The sequence below is a fragment of the Bolinopsis microptera genome, chromosome 9 (assembly GCF_026151205.1).
Source record: "Bolinopsis microptera isolate Bmic1 chromosome 9, MBARI_Bmic_1.0, whole genome shotgun sequence".
Classification (NCBI taxonomy): Eukaryota; Metazoa; Ctenophora; class Tentaculata; order Lobata; family Bolinopsidae; genus Bolinopsis; species Bolinopsis microptera.
Genome location: NC_087080.1, coordinates 2162734 through 2181798, shown reverse-complemented (window position 1 = coordinate 2181798; position 19065 = coordinate 2162734). Strand labels below are relative to the sequence as shown.

Here is a 19065-nt window from a genome sequence, read left to right as displayed (position 1 = left end):
GTGCCTATGCGGGTCTGAAGATTAATGCTGGCAAAACACAGAGCATGGCTGTCAGTAAAAGTGCATCGCAGAGGCCGTATTCTAAAGACGACACTATGGACATCAATGTGGAAGGTCTCCCAATACAGCAGGTCAGCAGCTTCACTTACTTGGGTGCTATCATCAGTGCGGATGGAACAATTGACAAAGAACTATCAGCTCGAATTCAGAAGGCCTCTGGGGCATTCTATCAGCTTAGCAGTATATGGTACAGTCGCAACATCAAGACACCGACTAAAATCAGGATCTACAAAGCGGCTGTCCTCACTATACTGCTTTATGGAAGTGAGGTATGGAATACCACACAGACGCAGATGAAAAGATTTGAGGTGTTCCATCATAGATGTCTGAGAAGAATCCTGAAAATCAAATGGTTTTATCACGTATCTAATGCTGACGTACGTAAGCGGGCCAACATCGCCCCTGTTGATACTTTCGTACGAGCAGCTAGGCTCCGATGGTTTGGCCATGTGGTGAGGATGCCAGAAGAAAGAATACCCAACTATCTTCTGCACTGGATCCCAAAGCATGGTAAAAGATCAAGAGGTAGACCTCGGAAAAACTGGCTGTCATGTGTCCGGGAGGATGCAGCAATCTTCACAGGTGTCGATAACATCACGATAGAAGATGCAGAACAACAAGCAACAAACAGGGTACATTGGAGAGGCCTAATACATCGGAGAAAGGAGTTACTATGTGGTGCAGGCCACTCCAACGACTAGGAGGAGACCTTTTCAAGTACAAGTACAAGTATACCATTATTTATAAATTAAAGGTACAATGGATGAAGAAATAGTTGCGACTACTACCTGGAGATATATTGAAATTAGAAATTGCTAATAATTAGCAATTTAGTTTGTAATTTGTGCCCAGGTTGTAGAGACCAATCAAGTTACAAAAATGGTTACAAATTGCAAAAATCAACGAATAAATTAACTATCACTATTACTCTGCTTTCTAAGAACTGCTAGTGGGAGTAAGAAATACAAACAATAAAAATGTTACATTGTTTATCTTCACCTGTTGGTTGTGACAACAGATATCATTACAGGTAGTGACAGTCGCCATCTCGAGCGTCACAGACCACATCGCAGATTTGATATGCAAGGATATGGGATTTAATCATTCTGTGGATTGGTTTGGTTTGGTTATGTTCCATAGATTTAATAACAGAGATGTTAATGGCAGTGCTATTTATCATAGGTTAAAGGCATATAAAAGATGGTAAGTTAATTCTAAAATTCTCACAAGTGCAAAGACAAAATAGTTATTTTACCAATGTACTTTGTTGGGCTTCCTTAACAAGGCCAAAGTAAATAAAACGACACAATAGTGTAGAACGTATGTCATTAAAATCCAAGTCAAGATTGAAATTTTTCATACAAAAAGGCAGAGGGAGGTTATTTCTCAACGACATTTGGCACTTTAAAGTTTTATTATAGTACATCAGTTTATGCCCTTTATGGTACGTACTACGAATTATATATTTCTAATTATAGAAAGTATAGCTATCCTAGGGGGCTAAAATCCAACTGTAGCCAGTTTTACGCTTGTAACTCTGATTACATAGCGAGCTATGAAAAACATCAATTATGAAATAAAATTCAACCACAATTATACAATTATCCGTTATCGTTTTATCTAGAATGTAGTGCACACTGTACTCACTATCTCTATAATAGTTAGTAGACACACTGAGTCCTGACAACTTAGAAGCATTAAGGTAACACTCCACACTGTTCGCCGATTTAATTGTCTCAAGGCGACCTCAGAGTTTCGATTGTTATCTTTACAAAGCTTCTGACGGCCATAACCGAAAAGAAGAAGGTGATGAATTATAAAGTTATAAAATCATCACGTCCCTGGATATTTCCAGAGTCCAGCCAATCAGCATTATTTGGTCCTGTAATTCTAAACTCACACTAGGGAACAAGGCAACGAATTCCTTTCTGGCTCGGTGTTATCTCCATTATATCATGTTTATTTCATTCCAGTTTTGGTTAGACTTTAATAAGTGGCATAAAATTGAACGTTTTGTTCGACTGGAGTTCCCTGTTTTCTACCTTAAACTGCAATCTTTGTCATTACCTTTAGCTGTAGCACTAATCTGTGAGTAATCATTTCAGGTACGCTTTACTGGTTGAAGAACAAGATAACGCCAAACAAAACCTCGAGGAATTAGAAAATCGTTTAAAAGTAACAAAAGAAATGAATAATATTATCTGTGGTGAAAGTGAACGAAATTTCAATGAATGCTCTAATTATTCGATTGGGGAAAATAACCGTGATTATAGATTGGGGCTTGCTTGTGTACCAAAACCCGGTAAGACTGAATTTGGTCATTTTTAAGGGGCTTTATCTTATGTTAACTGATGTTCCTTTTTCAAAGATTGATTATTAGCCATCATTCAAATAGATTGTATCAAAAACACAATATAGAAACTACGCTATTTATACACGTTTAATATTATATTTTACATCTGAACAAGAATTATTTTTCCAGGAGATTGCACCTTCGTCCAAAAAGGGGTTTTTATGAAAAACCTTTGTTACCGAGATAGAGAAATCGCACTTTACAAATGTCCTGACATGTCCACATATTATACTTACGTCTTCTTCTTTGATGAAACTTCTCGAATTAACACAGGTAGCACAGCAACGAAAACATGCCCCAATGACCCTCGCGGATACCAGACATGTTTTGGTAGGTTGGTTGTTAAGGTTTCAAGCAACATCACCATACCTTTCTGCAGTAGATACTTCAAGAAGATTTCCATGTCAGGAAATAGGTTTGAATACAAGCTTAAGCAGATAAGGTATACAGATATTAAGTATACTCATGACCCTGGCCCTGGTAGTTTAAGTAAATGTGATAGAATTTGTAATTATGATAATTGTCGCGTTGACGCATCCTGTAATGGTTTCTATTATGGCATTTACTGTGGTGGCATTTTAAGTGATAATACATATGTAAGCCCGGTACAAATATGTGACGGCAAACCTGATTGTGAAAATGAGGAGGACGAAGCTGGGTGTTCAGAGTACGATATTGAACTAGTAGAAAAACATATTCTAAGGGATGTGGTTCAAGATAATGACGTGATTGTTTTTGAGACGAAAGAGTGCTTTTCGAGGAATCGTTATTATTATTTCATAAAACTATACAACTATACCAGATGTTCATCACATTACTACAGACCAAAATGTCAATTGTACCTTGACCAGACTAATTGCTCGGATCCTATGAGAGGAGTGGTCCCCTGCCTCATCGGGGGCAGCCCATCTACGGTGTCAAAGTTTGCCACTTGCATACAGACGCCGGGTCTATGTGATGATGGATTTGACAATCTCTGTGTGAAAACTACTCTTTTGTGTCATGTTCACAAGCACCAACTATGCGATGGAATATTGGATTGTTCTGATGAAAGTGACGAAACATCCAGAATCTGTACATCAATGACTGTATCTACGTGTTACCGCAGATATCGACACAAGACAAAACTCCCAATACCTATCAGCTGGCTGGGAGACGGATTTGAAGATTGTGAAAAGGGGGACGACGAAAAAGACATTTGGCCAAGATGTGGAGTCGGTGAATGGTCTCATTTTGTAATCGACAACAGTAAATGTGAAGATGTCTTCAAGTGCAGCGTCAGGTCATCGGATTTTGTACAATTCCACGATCTGTGTCAAGGTCTCAACATCTGTGATCATGAAAGAATATGCAGTAAAACCAGAAAACATGAGCATATTTATGAAAAACCGATTGCCATCGGAAGAGAAAAACCATTAGAATTTCTTGTGCATTGTTTACCGGGAGTCATTAAAAGTCTAGGCCACTACATATCACCATGTGTCAAATATGACTTCACACCATTGCAGATTTTTGGATCAATTGAACCAACAGCATCATTAATGTTACCCAAAATAGCTAGAGACTGTAGAAACGTATTCGGAAAAGTATACATTTATTTCAGCTGTTCCAACAAATGCACTGACCAACCTACATGTCCTTTAAAACCACTTAACTTTGATTCTTGTGAAGTTGAAAATCAATTTAAAGACAGGATATACACAATGAATATGAAGAACAAGAATCAACTTACCTTTTTGATTAAAAACGAAAGAAGTGGAGAATACGAACAAAGAAACTTCCGATGTAAGAATGATCGATGCATCAGCTTCGAAAAAGTTTGCAACTTGCTTGACGACTGTAATGATGGCTCAGACGAAGAAAATTGCTCAAACAACTACGCTTGTGACACTCCAAAGCAGTACATAAGACACAATCAAAAATGTGATCGGACAAATAGATTGTGACGACTACACTGACGAATGCAATAAACAGTGTGGTATGACCATCATACCTAACAACTCAATGGAGGTGTTCAGTTGGGTCATTGGTTGTGCAGCAGTTATCTTAAATTCCATAAAGATTTTTAAGAGTCTCAGGCTACTGGCCACTAAAACATTTACCTCTGCTCAGAACAATAAGGCATTGACATGTGTTATTCATGTCGGTGATCTGATTACAGGATCTTACCTTCTCACAATTGCAATCGTAAACTCGTATGTATATGGGACTTCATTCTGCAAAAAAAGGGCTAAGTGGTTGTCAAGCGATGAGTGTGCATTCTTAGGAGTCTTCAGTACATTTGGAAGTCAAATATCACTCTTTTCTATGACCTGCCTCAGTATTTTCCGTGCTCTTGGCGTGATCAAAGTTCAAAAGATTACATCTAAAAATGCGGCCGCCAAAATGGCAATCCTCATTCTGATTATGGGAGTAGCATCATTTTTCTGGGCGTACATTCCTTTAATGGCGATTAGCGAGGACTTCTTTGTTAACGGTATGACTTATAATCCAAAAATCAGAGCATTTTCTGCGTTTGTTAACAAAAAAAGACACGTTGACATTTTAAAATCATATTTTGGAAGGATTTCTACCTCAGCAGTCTCAACTTGGGCCAAGATCAATGATTTGATTGGCGATATGTTTTCCAAACAGTATGACGGGATAGGACGAAGAAAGATTCACTTCTATGGTAACGATGGTGTTTGTCTTTTCAAATATTTTGTTTCGAAAGATGACCCTCAAAAAACTTATGTTTGGACAAGTCTTTTGCTCAACTTGCTATGCTTTTCAATTATGTTAATCTGTTACATCAAAGTCCTGTTTTCTTCAAAACACTCTAGAAAACGCAGGAACAGAAACGAGGAACAAAACAGACGGGCCAGAGATAAAATAGAGACAGAGAGATACATTGCCATAATAATCGTGACAGATTTTCTATGTTGGATCCCGTTCATCTTGGTGTGTATGCTTCATTATTTTGAATTTATGGACGCAACAGCCCTGTATCCAATATCGTCTATTGTGATTCTCCCAATAAACTCTGTGATAAATCCTATCCTATACAATAACTACATTACCCGCATAGTCAAAACAATTGTAATGAAAGGAAGATATTGGCTCTCTCTTATCTACATGACGTTCTGGTTAAGAATATCACATTCAGCTACTGAAAAAACCAGAACGAAAAGCAAGAAGCAGGAAGAGGTTAGAGTCGATCATCAACCGATTGAAACACCTGGACATGATGCGGGACTGAAAGACACCGGAAATTTTAAGTCATTACAAGGGAATATTGCATAGTTCCTGATGAATCGGTTGACGAAATAACTCTACAAGTTTCTATTTTGAAAATATAGGCAATGATTAAAAACAACTCAATTCCTTTTGTAGTTGAGAATTTGGAGGCACGTGATCTGACAACATCTGACAAAATCGCTGTGCCTGATGAGAAAGTAACTGAACTATAACTTATTACATCATGTTTTGAAAAAAGGGTAGCTCTGCATAGCGGACCAATCTTATTATCGGTAGCAAATTTTTAAACATTTTTCTGTGCAGAAGTGCCCAGTGTCATCATCTTATATATTTTGAATTTTAAGAAAGTGGTTAAAATATTAAACTTGCAAATGGTGTTCGTAAAAAATTTGCTTTAACTCTTTGATATTGTATAATATAGTATGCTTATCTTTAAAACATTGGATGTCATATCAACTTATAGAGGCAATCCAGCTTCTGATAACAATTCGTCGTACCTGTGTACAGTGTATTGTGTACACCGAGACAAATTTAATTTGTTAACCCTTTACTTCTAATGGTAGGCATATGAACTGAAAATCTGCAAAGGTTGAAACAAGTCCGATGTTTGGACAGCTAGTGATCGGGCCTCCTGGATCAGGTAATTCTGTAAAAAACTGCAGATTAATTCTGATGTTTTCATATTAACATATTGTTGAAATATGCCACCAATAAAGTACACAATTAACACGATTAAAAATATTTTGAATCTTACATGATAACAACTTTATCTCTTTTACAGGAAAAAGTACCTACTGTCGAGCTATTGCCCATCATTTGATAAACTCGATCAAACGTGACATCATCATTGTGAACTTAGATCCTGCCAACGACAGACCTCCCTATCAAGCTGATGTTGATGTTCAGAATCTTATAGAAGTCGATGAGGTTTTTGTCATATTGTGTCATAAAAAGTATTGATCATGTGCAATGTGCATTGTGCATATATAATATATAATATATGTAGTTAAGTTATTGTACATGTAGTGGTAGTGACATCTGTGACAATAGAGAATATAGTTATAATATTTACTTATTTATTGATGAAAATAACATTGCAGAAGTTAGTTCAATACTTTCTATCAGTTTTATTTTGTTGCAGGAAATTGTAAATCTCCCAAGGAAATTGTAAATCTCCCAGGTCATGGAGCGGCTTTCACTGGGACCAAACGGAGCTATCATCTTCTGCATGGAGTATATTGAGAACAATATGGACAAGTTAAAGGAAATGGTGACGTCACAAAAAGCCTATGTAATATTCGATTGTCCCGGCCAGGTGGAGCTGTACACTCACCATACTGCCTTCAGAAATATTGTTGATGCTATCTCCAAATGGGGAATGCAGGTTTTTACTTAAAACATTCATTTAACTCCATAGGCTCCTAGGACCTTGAGGGTGCAAGTACATCGAAGCTTTTTGCTGTAAACAACTTACATTTTCCGTGTATAACAAAACCCAATTGTTATGAAATAATGTTGATTTTAGAAAATGCTCACAGTTTATTATCAAAGTTCATCTTTGCTTGTACAAAGTATTTCTTAACATAACTTATGTCCAGTTGTGTGTAGTCAGCATGGTTGACAGTCACTACTGCACTGACCCCTCAAAGTTTATATCAGTGCTGTTAACTAGTCTATCTAGCATGATGCATCTGGAGCTACCACACATCAACGTGCTCTCCAAAATAGACCTCATTGACAAGATGGGACCGTTAGGTTTGTTGTTGTTTGTTTTCTTAGTGCAGGGTTTTGAATTGTTGACTTTTTATTAAATCTGATTATTTATAAAAACAACTAACACTCCATGTTCTCAGCATTCAAACTGAACTTCTACACTGAAGTACTGGACTTGTCGTACTTATTGGACGAGCTGGATGAGAGGGTGTGTAGTAGGAGGTTTATTAAACTGAACAAGGCGCTTACTGGGCTGGTGGAGGATTACAACCTTGTCTCTTTTTACCCTCTCAATGTTCAGGTAACATTCTCCAGTGTTTTAATACCTAACTTATTATAGCGCTTCAAGTCCACACTTTCTGACTTGTACAACTATGTACATAACAAGTATTACTCTAGAAGTTTAGAGGAATATTTTGGCTCTCAGCCAAATTCTTAAAATCTCTTCGTCAGCAGCACTAAATAACACACAACATTCCTCCACTGTAAATACGAAAATGAGACTAATCACTTAATCACTTAATTACTAAATTACTTAATTGCTTCCGACACAGTAAATTAGTCATAATCATGTCAGGAGCTCAGAAATTGGCGCCCAAAAGAGAGGATAATATTATTATTACGTTAAACAGAATAATATATTTAATACGTGAGCAGGATATAGCGAGTAATTATTGTTCCCTGGCCCACAGCCAGGTTTGGTAACTACAGTAATAAAAGTAATAAGCTTGTATTGATGTACACGGGCAGTGTCGGAGGGATGACATTGTGTGTTGTACCTTTGTTTTGTGCCTTTATGTTTCATTCTTATCACCCACTCGTGCTTTTGCCAATTGTTTTTGTTTCACTTCTTTCCCTGGCTTCTAATATTGTACAGTGTACAGTATCGTAAGGTGTATGATTTGGTAACGTTACAAAGCTTGGACTTTCGATTTGTTTCCTTATTAGTTAAGTTTCAAGATGCAACGAACGAGTTTTCGAGTAAATAAGAGTAATTATAGTTATTAGGTATACTTCTATTATATTATAATATATTATTATATTATAATATTATGTTTATAATGAGTTTTGGGAGTTTGTTAACTGATTTGAAACCAATCATTTTCATATTTCCTGACCTGCTTAACTAGTATCTCATCCATTTAATTGTCATTATATAATAATATACCTAGAACCCCTGTTTGTAAAATAGTGTTAGCAATGACCAGACAGTCTCGGCAATTAAGTGCAATCAGTGCCATTTAATAAATAGAAACAGATAATTTGTCGCTATAGCTACGTAGTAACTAATACTTAGCCGGTTTGATAGTTAAATCATATCATTTATATATTTAAGCATTAGAGCCACAATGACATAGTGTCTGCAAGTATTTTTAGTTATTCGTGTGATTTTATCAAGTCAGGGTTCCCACTAAAAGACGAATAAAATACTACCAAACACGCTGTTTTCATCAAAACTCAAGTTATCAACTTTTTGAAAATATTGTTAAATCTCTAAATTATGTCACTATTAGAATCTAGAATTATTACAAAAATGTTTTAACAGCTTTTTTAATCAAAGTATAGGACGCGTTCATTGAATTTTGGAATGTGGAGTTTGACTTTCTATCCGTGTCTTGAGCAGAATTCTTCTCCTTTTACTCCGTCGCATGACTGAAAGAAGGAAAATGTTATAATTTAATTTTTAATCAACCAATTGCAATTCGAAGATTGATCACCGAGCAGAGTTTCTATGGTAAAATATGTATCTTGTTTTGGAGTAGAATAAGATGATGTTACCAAGTTCATGAAATATGTGGGCCAGAAGTCAGTGGGCATACTTTGGCCTTAATAGCTCCGCCGTGTTTTGCATTTGAGAACTGTTGCTTTGCAGATGGCATACTGTACTTACTGGTTCGAGGATTCCGTAGTCAAAATTTGAAAATTCGAATATTGTAGACCACGCCCATTCAATATTAAAACACCTATATTGATTTCTCTGAACATGCTGAACGCCTAATTTTTTCAAAGACGGTAGATTATTAAAATATATTGCATATGATCGGAAAACATGAGGCAAAACGGATTAGAAATGACGAAGTTATCAAGCATTTTCTGTATCTCGTTAACAAAATTGACTGGGTGATTATGTTACACCGTGACACACCACCTCAATTGGGCACCCTTAACAATTTCCATAATGTTTAACGGCTGGTTAACGGGGTTACCTAATCACGTGATTAGGTAAACCAATCACCTGATCACACGTAATGAATAAACTCGTTATGTTTCATATCTCGGTCATCTGAGAAGCTACAGTTCTATTTTTAAAGGACAAACGTAATTCGAATGGCCAAACGGGGGGGGGGGGGGGGGGGGGGGGGGTAATGACTACTTTTGGGGACTTGGGGAATTACGTCAATTCCCCATGATTTTTAGTCCCCATTAGTCCCCAAAAGTCTCCATTTGTCCCCATTTAGATTTCAAAAAATCTGGCTTCTCCAGACCAGATCGTAAACTTCTCAAGACTGAAGTCTAGAATATTTATAAATGGTCACTGGACATTCCTGACTTCTTGGGAGCTACTTGAGGGCTGTTAGAGTACTTCAGGTTATTAAACTAACTTGAAAACCATAAATAACTGTCAAAAATTCTGGGGACTTATGGGGACAAATGGTGAATTACGTCAACGAGTTGACCTCTAGTCCCCACGATTTTTAGTCCCCATTAGTCCCCAAAAGTCTCCATTGGTAGTCATTACCCCCCCCCCCCCCCCCCCCCGGCCAAACACAATTCAATAAAATTTAGCTCGATCTGATTATCCGAATATTTTTCGATTTGACAAATTCCTCGAACCAGTGGTAGTAGTAAGTCATACCAGAAAGAAATATTTCAATTGGGCACTCAGTGACTGAGCTATTAAGGCCAACGTATGCCCACTAACTCACTAATATAACTTTTAGCCCACCCTGTAATATAATTTAAATATTTTTTGAATGAATAAATAGAAATAAGTAAATATTATAATTTAAAAACGTACCGTATTGTCACACGAAACAGCAAGTTGGCCATCACACCGACAGAAGCCACACCGCAACGGATCACACCAGCTGCTACCAAGGGGGTGAGACACACCTCTATAGTGACAGTCCTCAACTCCTCTTTTCTCAACAGACAGAGTGGAGGTTAGCAGGATAAGGCTTAGTAGAAAGAGTGTTTTCAACATATTATTTCCTTCTTGGATTCCTGCTAGAGTAGAGGGATTGTGACGAATAGATAATAATTATACACATTATACAATATACATCTAATAGATATGTCATATTATGTGTATTGCTTCAACTACACCGTTTGGCGGTTGGGGTCCGGGACCCCCTCAAAAGTTCGGTCACCGGTCCTAGTTTGTTGGTCAACTGCTATCTCGAAACCAAGTTTCACAACAAAATCAGGGTGAACCCCCCCCCCCCCCCCCTACGGTGTTCGTAACTAAATATTTAATTTAAACAACGAAAGTGGCAAAACGTGAACAAACGTGGCAAAGGGTGGTCTTAAGACACGTGGAAAAGTTTAGAAAAGTTGTGCTGTGGTAAAGGCCACCTAATGGAACTCAAAAACGTCAAACATCTTCTGATAGGTCGTTATTTCGGTAAATCGATGTTTTTGGACAGATTAGTGTGTCCTTACTAATGAGAAAAATACGATGTAATGAGGTACAACTCGTACCTGGGTAAATAAACAGGCTAACTTGAATTAGTGTAACAATAGACCGACTTCTCTCCATGATGCTCCATTATTGAATTACTCTAAAGATTGTTGAGATTGTATACATAAGCTCTCCTAAAATCTATTATTAATTATTCTAGCACTCTGATTGTAACTTTAACAATTGTACATCTACTAAAGGGGCATACACCAAAAATTTCCAGCCCAAATGACCTCATAGAAAGTTCAGTGACAATCTAGCGCGCCCTTACCATACCATACAAATTTTGTTTGAGGATTCTCCTTTTTGTAAACGAGCATTTCCTGGTCAAAGTGCATTTTCGGAAAAGCATAATTTGTTTTGTTGAGAGGCTATAAGTCAATCATTTCTTGTGACATCGAGCTGAAATGTAACATTTTAGAAATGTTGCACGAAGTTTATTCATATCTTGTTCAAGCTTTCAAGATGTGTATAAAATCTTGATATCGTATCTGAAAAGGCTGCGTTTTTATAAATTTTTAAAGTCAAAAAGTGGTATTTTACTTTTCAGGCTTGTTTTGACCAAAAAGTCCGTCAAGGAACATCTGATTGTTTTGATGCTTGACATGAAATTGTTCTCTGAATTCTGGCGCAGTTTTTGATGCCCTAAAAATTTGTTTATTCAACTGGAAAGTTGATCTTTTGGAACTCAAAAACATCAAACATCTTCTGAATGGTCGTTATTTCGGTAAATCGATGTTTTTGGACAGATTAGTGTGTCCTTACTAATGAGAAAAATACGATGTAATGAGGTACAATTTGTGCCAGGGTAAATAAACAGGCTAACTTGAATTAGTTTAACAATAGACTGACTTCTCTCCATGGTGCACTCCATTATTGACTTATGCTAAAGATGGTTAAGATTGTATACAGAAGCTCTCTTGAAATCTATTATTAATTATTCTAGCACTCTGATTGTAACTGTGACAATTGTACATCTATTAAGGGGCGATCTTACTATTAGATTATTACACGGGTTAGAAGCGGTAAGAGTCCGAGCACTATACCGAAAAAAAACAGTCCTGTAACTCTTGCTGTTTTCTTGATTAAGCCGCTCGGAAATTACACACGCACAGACGCACAGACAGACACACATTATGGGATTATTGTTATTATGACACGTGGAAAAGTTCTGAAAAGTTGTGCTGCAGTAAAGGCCACCTAATGGAACCCAAAAACGTGGCCTCAGGATATTGTCTACGTGGTTTATTGTTTAGTAAAGCAGCTTCTTTTCTTTTGGAATCCATACTGATGGGGGGAGAGAAAGCTGTTTGACTCCATAATATGTTCCACAAGATGCTTTCTGACCACTCTCTCAAATATTTTAATAATGTGAGAGGTTATCGAGACAGGGCGGTAGTTAGCGGCAGATGTTTGGTCTCCTTTCTTGAACACAGTCGTGATGTACTGTGTCTTCATACCAGATGGTATGACTCCGTTATCAAATAAACCTTTACAGAGTAGATAAATTGGTTCAGCGATTGTTCTTCGACATTTAGTTAGTTAGGATCTTGGCCGGGATGTCACCATCAGGGTGGATGCATACGGGTCCAGTTCCTTTATGTAAGAAAGTATTTTTAGTTATTCGCGATATTTTACTGAAGTCAGGGTTCCCACTAAAAGACGAATAAAATAATACCAAATACGCTTTTTTCATCAAAACTCAAGTTATAAACTTTTTGAAAATACTGCTAAATCTCTAAATGTCACTATTAGAATCTAGAATTACACAAAGTATGGGACGCGTTCATTGAATTTTGGAATGTGGAGTTTTACTTTCTATCCATGTCTTGAACAGAATTCTTCTCCTTTTACCTTGTCACATGACTGAAAGAAGGAAATTGTTATAAATTAATTGTTAATCAACCAATTAAAATTGCAATTCGAAGATCGTAAATTGAAATATGTGAATAGAATGTTATATAATTTTAGATATTTTTTGAATAAATTTTTTTAAATAAGTGTATATAATTAAAAAACGTACCGAATTATCACACGAAACAGCGAATTGGTCATCACACCGACAGAAACCACATCGCAACGGATCACACCAGCTGCTACCAAGGGGGTGAGACACACCTCTATAGTGGCAGTCCTCAACTCCTCTTTTCTTTATAGACAGAGTGGAGGTTAGCAGGATAAGGCTTAGTAGAAAGAGTGTTTTAAACATATTTCCTTCGTGGATTCCTGCTAGAATAGAGAGATTGTGACGAATAGATAATAATTATACACATTATACACATATCTAATAGATATTATGTCATATTATGTGTACTGCTTCAACTATAATACTTGAAACCAAAAAAGAAAAATACTACCAAAGATGACTCAACTGTTTAAAACTCGTGATCATATTATATGATATAAAAAAGATAACTGAATAGTTAAACAAATAATACAATATAAAATATAACTCATAATACAATATAAAATATTATAACTCATAGGACTCCAGCTGTGACCATGATGATGTGGTTAAGTGAACAAGAGGTCGGGCAACATAGAAACAGCTCGTCTGAGATAATTTATAATAATAAACGACAAAACACATTGAAGTTGGACTTAAACACGGACAATAGACTGTCTAAACCGCGTACTTACCACTAAACGTTTAATATTGCCAATATCAAAATAATTAACAAAATAATTAACATGTTAACAGGGAAGTGTTAAAACAGTGGGACCGTTCATTTATATTGGTCCTTTAATTATTGTGACCCTCATCAAAGACATTGCAACTTAAATATCGTGCGGTTTGCTATTTGGAACATTACTATATGCTAGCCTGACACCGTAGATGACGAAAGCTGTCCTTTGGGATTCACACTAAAACTGTATAACACTTATAATAAAATAATACCTTGTCTGTTGAGTGCTACCCGCAATAATTCCCGACGCCTTGGCGGAGGTGACTCGCAGTCTGACCTGATAATTAGCTGGCAACCCTTATCGGTTACCAGTGTTCACTACTTTTCGGGAATATAATTCCCTAAAACACTTATAAAATACATTGTACCGCCCAACAAAAGTGTTTATTCCAAAGTAAGCTTCTTGAGCAGGTTTTATCTGATAGCCTGGCTTCTTACTCAGACCCCCGTACGAATTACCCCGGGTCATACTAGAAGTAAAAGATCACTCTTAAGTGCACGCCTAAGTCTTATAAAGATACAATGCAACACCAACTTGTGGTCAGGCCCTTAGCTTAGGGTGTGTTGACGATACAAGGGCCTTATTGAGCACTCACCATATTAAGTCCACTTCTAGCAGATCTATATCATATTATCTATAATCTACACATTAATTAAAAATATCTTTGAAAAACTCAACGCCATCCCTATGATAAACCACTCCTTGTAAGACACTGTCATGCTGACATATTCCGGTTGATCACTTTAACTAGTCCATGACTGTTCTACTTTTATACCTATCTGTCCTCTGTAAAGGTTACACCCTGCCTATGCCCATTGCCCTACTGTACTATCCTTGCAGCAGTCGACTTGAACTTAAAGCTTCCCTAAAGTTTTAAAATAGAAACTGGAACGTTGAAATTGTAAATTGTCTGATCCACCTTGTGATTGATTTTTTCTAATTTTCAATAGTATGCAACCTACCAAAACCTATGGTGTACTCTCCAGGATCTTCTACTCGCAATTGCGAGAGTCCACCTTGTTATTGTTAAGAGTGAAGGGAACAGTACGACAGTTCCTAACTTTTGTTATTCTATGGATAAGGGAAACAATAGCATAACAAATAGGAACGAGCACAAACACTGGGAAACAGTAGCATAACAAATAGTAACGAGCACTAACACTGAAGAACAAGGGTTTTGCTGTACTGTAAACATGTTGTTTAAATCAACCTCACCACCTCGTGAAGTAGTGTGGCTGACTGTTAAGAACATGAGGGACTCTTCGGTGTAGCCGTTGTAGACTAGTAGACTGAACGAAGTTGTAGCCTTTGAGATGTCAGACGAGATTAGACTTTATTGCATAACAGGACCGCATGGGAGCGTTGGTTAGAGTTACCAGTTAATGTAATTGCTTTTTAGTTTTTATTGCTTAATCATTTAAAATGCGTCATCGATGTAAGATGTTACAAGTAAATGAGCTCACTTTATGTTCTGTTAGAGAAGCTGGTTAGAAGAAACGATATTTTTTTGTATCTTACAAACTTTAGGTTTAGGGTAAGGGTTAGAGTTAGGGTTAGATTTTGGGTTAGGTTTAGGGTTAGGTTTAGTTTTAGTTTTAGGTTTAGGTTTAGGTTTAGGGTTAGGGTTAGATTTAGGCTTGCGGTTAGATTTTGGGTTACGGTTACGGTTAGATATTATATTGTATTGTTCCTCAATCCTCATAGACAATGCGGTGTACATTTAATTACTATTAGTTGATGCAAGCTTTGATTATGTATATTACCCGATATGTGTTGATTCAATGAAATCGCTCACACATTACATTAAGTGTATAACGTCTAATATACAAATAAATTGTATCTCTTTTTTAGTTCGAACGATTATAAATTACCAAATCAATCTTCCGAAATCTTGAAAAGTAAGGACACCACAAGGATCATTCTTTCCAAGCTATCAAAAGCTACTCCATTACTATAGTTGACATACAGTTTAGGTACATCGCATAGCTTGTTCTCACTCCTTACCACACACGAGGCAGTCTTCCAACAGTATCATCAAAATAATAATGATTTTATTTAATTAATCAATAATGTTAGATAGTTAAATAATTAAACGCTTGAATCTCTTTCCAGGATATAGGAAGTTTACACAGATTGTGTAAAGCAGTTGATAAAGCAAACGGCTACGTGTACGGTGAACTTGAAGAGAGGACTGTTGTAGGTTAGTACTTAGTTAACCTCTGTCACGTGTTCTCTGCTCACAATCACGTGTTCTCTGCTCACAATCACGTGTTATCTGCTCACAATCACGTGTTCTCTGCTCACAACCACGTGTTCTCTGCTCACAATCACGTGTTCTCTGCTCACAATCACGTGCTCTCTCCTCACAATCACGTGTTTTCTGCTCATAGCCACGTGTTCTCTGCTCACAATCACGTGATCTCTGCTCACAATCACGTGCTCTCTGCTCACAACCACTTGTTTTCTGCTTTTAATCACGTGTTCTCTGCTCCCAATCACGTGTTTTCTGCTCACAACCACGTGTTCTCTGCTCCCAATCACGTGTTCTCTGCTCACAATCACGTGTTCTCTGCTCACAATCACGTGCTCTCTGCTCACAATCATGTGTTCTCTGCTCACAATCACGTGTTCTCTGCTCACAACCACGTATTTCTGCTCACAACCACGTGTTCTCTGCTCACAATCACGTGTTCTCTGCTCACAATCACGTGTCCTCTGCTCACAACCACGTGTTCTCTGCTCACAACCACGTGTTCTCTGCTCACAATCACGTGCTCTCTGTTTCAGGATTGTCTCAAAGTGAGAGTGGTGTAGATCTGGAGTATGAGTATGACAAATCAATGCAGTACGATAATAGATGACAGAAGAGTTAACTGCGTATTATTCACTTATTGTTCTTAAGTTATATAAGGAATAAGGATGGTGCATATCGGATTGCAGTTCAGTGCTGGGATTTTCTTTATTAATTTTTAATTTCTGTTATAAGCAGCGTTGCTAATGAAGGGACAAGATTAATGAAAATTTTGTATGATGCACATAAAAAGATAAGGGGCATGGCAATATCTTATACCCACAACCATCTCCTCTGATAAATTTAAGTTACTTATCATTATTTCAATTCAATGGATTTTCCCATATCAGATATCCGTGTAAATTATTACGTTCATGACGTCACGCAGTCCATCATATGACTCTGCTTGCATTTGCATTTGTTAGTGCTTTAATCCATGTTGTTCAGTCTTTAACGTATCACAATTGCCGTGCAAAACTAATATCCGAGTATTTTACATTTTCAATATTCTCCCGAGATCCATTTCTAAAACTGAAAGACTATTGAGCAGTGTGATCAACTCTGACTAAGTGTGAAGGAATGTAATTTCGGCTGGTAACCTGATGCCATACTCACTGAATGAGCAGCATGCGAGTGTTGTGTCTTTATAACAATGACAACAAGTTATTAACTTGGAGACTACTGATTTACGGAGATTGGTTTGGAGTTAGTATCGTGCTTCTCAAAGCTGGGGTTTCTTGTTTCTGATGGCTTTACTGTGGTGCATACTACTTGATGTTATTTTATACGTGTAACGTGTATAATTTATTTTAATTATTTTACTCCACTCCAAAAGCCTAAGAAACCACTTGGTCCAGCAGCAAACATCAGACCTCTCACCCTCTCAAACTGCTCCAGAAAATTACTGTCAATGATTACCCTAAAACGTATCCAAGGCAAGCTAGATCAGTACACCGGTCCTACACAAAGTGCTTACAAGAGAGGTAGAAGTTGTGGCGATATAATTTGGTCTCAACGTATGCTAACCTCAGTGGTACTTAGAAAGCATTGGAGCTACCACAGAATGAGTATAGACATGTCAAGTGCCTTTGACACCATCAGCAGAGAAACAGTACTCAATGTTCTTGAAGATGCTGGCTGTACTAGAGATGAAATTAGGATGGTACGGCTCCTACTATCAAACACAGTGTTGAAAGTAAAAGTCAATAATACTGTATCAATTGAGTTCCAAAGCACAACTGGAGCATTTCAAGGAGATGCACTATCAGGTAATCTATTTACTGTTGTTGAAGCCGCTGCACTTATTCACCTCAGATCTATACTCTCCCAAGTATCATCAACACCTTACCCAGTGAATCATCCAATCCCTAATCCTCCTATCTCAGAAGAATTCATGCCACTCGAAACAGGATACTCTGATGATATTGACTTTAATAACACTGAACTTGCTCCACTCAAAGAAATGCTTCCTATCGCTAAAGATATATTCCAGCAGTGGGACCTTCATATCAATTCTTCCAAGACTGAATTTGTCCATTTTTATTTAGCAGATCCTAAACCCACTGTTAAACGCAAGGTGATTGTTGGAAAAGTGTATAGAGGTGATGAAGAGTGGCGCTCTAACAAAACTTTAGGATCGTTGATGTGCACTGTTAAGGATATCAAGAATCGAATATTCCTTGGTAATGTTGCCTTTAGTAAATTTCAGAAAGTTTGGATGAAGAGCAAGATTTCAGTCCAAAGGAAGATCAAAATCTACGAGGCACAAGTAGTCTCTATTCTACTCTACAACTGCAACTCCTGGGCTGCACCACTAGCTTCGTTGAATGAACTTGATATTGCTCATCGCAAACACCTCCGAAGAATCCTCAACATCAGATGGCCTACTGGGGTTATTTCTAATGAGGCACTCTATGCTCGTTGTTATGTCACTCCCTTGTCTGTGAGAGTCTCTAAGTTTCGATGGAGAATGTTAGGACATATCTTAAGAGGACAGGAAGACTCACCAGCATACACCTCTATGTTATTTGCTATATATTCTGATATTTTTATGGAAGGGAGACGGGGTAGACCATGTTTAAACTTATTAGATGTTATTAGAAAAGACTTGACCAGTAGAAATCTTGATATTACTATTAGACTTAAGAATTTGACTGATTTCGAAGACCTTAGATTTTTAGCTTTAGATAGGGAGGAGTGGAAGAAGTTAGAAGATGGTTGATGTTTTTGTTTTCTTTTTTATGCGTTTTGATATCTATAAGGTGCCTAGGATGCTCTTTTAAAGAGATATTTCGTACTTTGAAAGATTTACTACTACTATTTTAATAATACCCATTACTATATTTTGATGATTTCATACTTTTAAACCTTTCTAAAACTGGTACAGTGAAACCCCGATTTACAGCGGAGTTTGAGTGAAAGGAATCAGCAGCGGTAAATCAGAGTTTGTGGTAAATCAGAGTTTTACTGCAGTTAAGTAATTAATACGGCCTGTTTGATGCAGAAACTTCAGTTAAAACTTGAACCTAGCTGATTAAAAAA

The 19065-nt window shown here is 37.2% G+C and overlaps 2 protein-coding genes and 2 long non-coding RNA genes across 4 annotated transcripts in view; 2 read left to right on the top strand and 2 right to left on the bottom strand.

Annotated features, from left to right (window-relative positions):
* Nucleotides 1-19065, top strand: part of LOC134820949 (lysoplasmalogenase TMEM86A-like) — an 85548-nt gene that overhangs the window by 43752 nt on the left and 22731 nt on the right. The window lies entirely within an intron of this gene.
* On the top strand, nucleotides 1833-18979 carry LOC134820947 (GPN-loop GTPase 2-like). Its single transcript, XM_063831615.1, has 7 exons — nucleotides 1833-6290; nucleotides 6432-6577; nucleotides 6831-7034; nucleotides 7249-7405; nucleotides 7504-7664; nucleotides 15846-15933; nucleotides 16521-18979. The coding sequence occupies exons 1-7, from the start codon at nucleotides 6254-6256 to the stop codon at nucleotides 16592-16594; spliced, it is 867 nt and encodes a 288-aa protein (XP_063687685.1). The 5' UTR covers nucleotides 1833-6253; the 3' UTR covers nucleotides 16595-18979.
* On the bottom strand, nucleotides 8809-10606 carry LOC134821149 (uncharacterized). Its single transcript, XR_010160981.1, has 2 exons — nucleotides 10383-10606; nucleotides 8809-9016 (listed from the first exon to the last, which is right to left on the bottom strand). It is a non-coding gene; the product is annotated as an uncharacterized LOC134821149 (long non-coding RNA).
* Nucleotides 12715-13328, bottom strand: LOC134821306 (uncharacterized). Its single transcript, XR_010161004.1, has 2 exons — nucleotides 13069-13328; nucleotides 12715-12911 (listed from the first exon to the last, which is right to left on the bottom strand). It is a non-coding gene; the product is annotated as an uncharacterized LOC134821306 (long non-coding RNA).

Excerpts from the sequence above, each read along its gene's own strand:
- LOC134820947 (XM_063831615.1), top strand. The coding sequence starts at position 6,254 with ATGTTTGGACAGCTAGTGATCGGGCCTCCTGGATCAG. Across the intron at positions 6,291-6,431 it reads GATCGGGCCTCCTGGATCAG|GAAAAAGTACCTACTGTCGA; the intron begins GTAATTCTGTAA and ends TCTCTTTTACAG. Across the intron at positions 7,406-7,503 it reads TGACAAGATGGGACCGTTAG|CATTCAAACTGAACTTCTAC; the intron begins GTTTGTTGTTGT and ends CCATGTTCTCAG.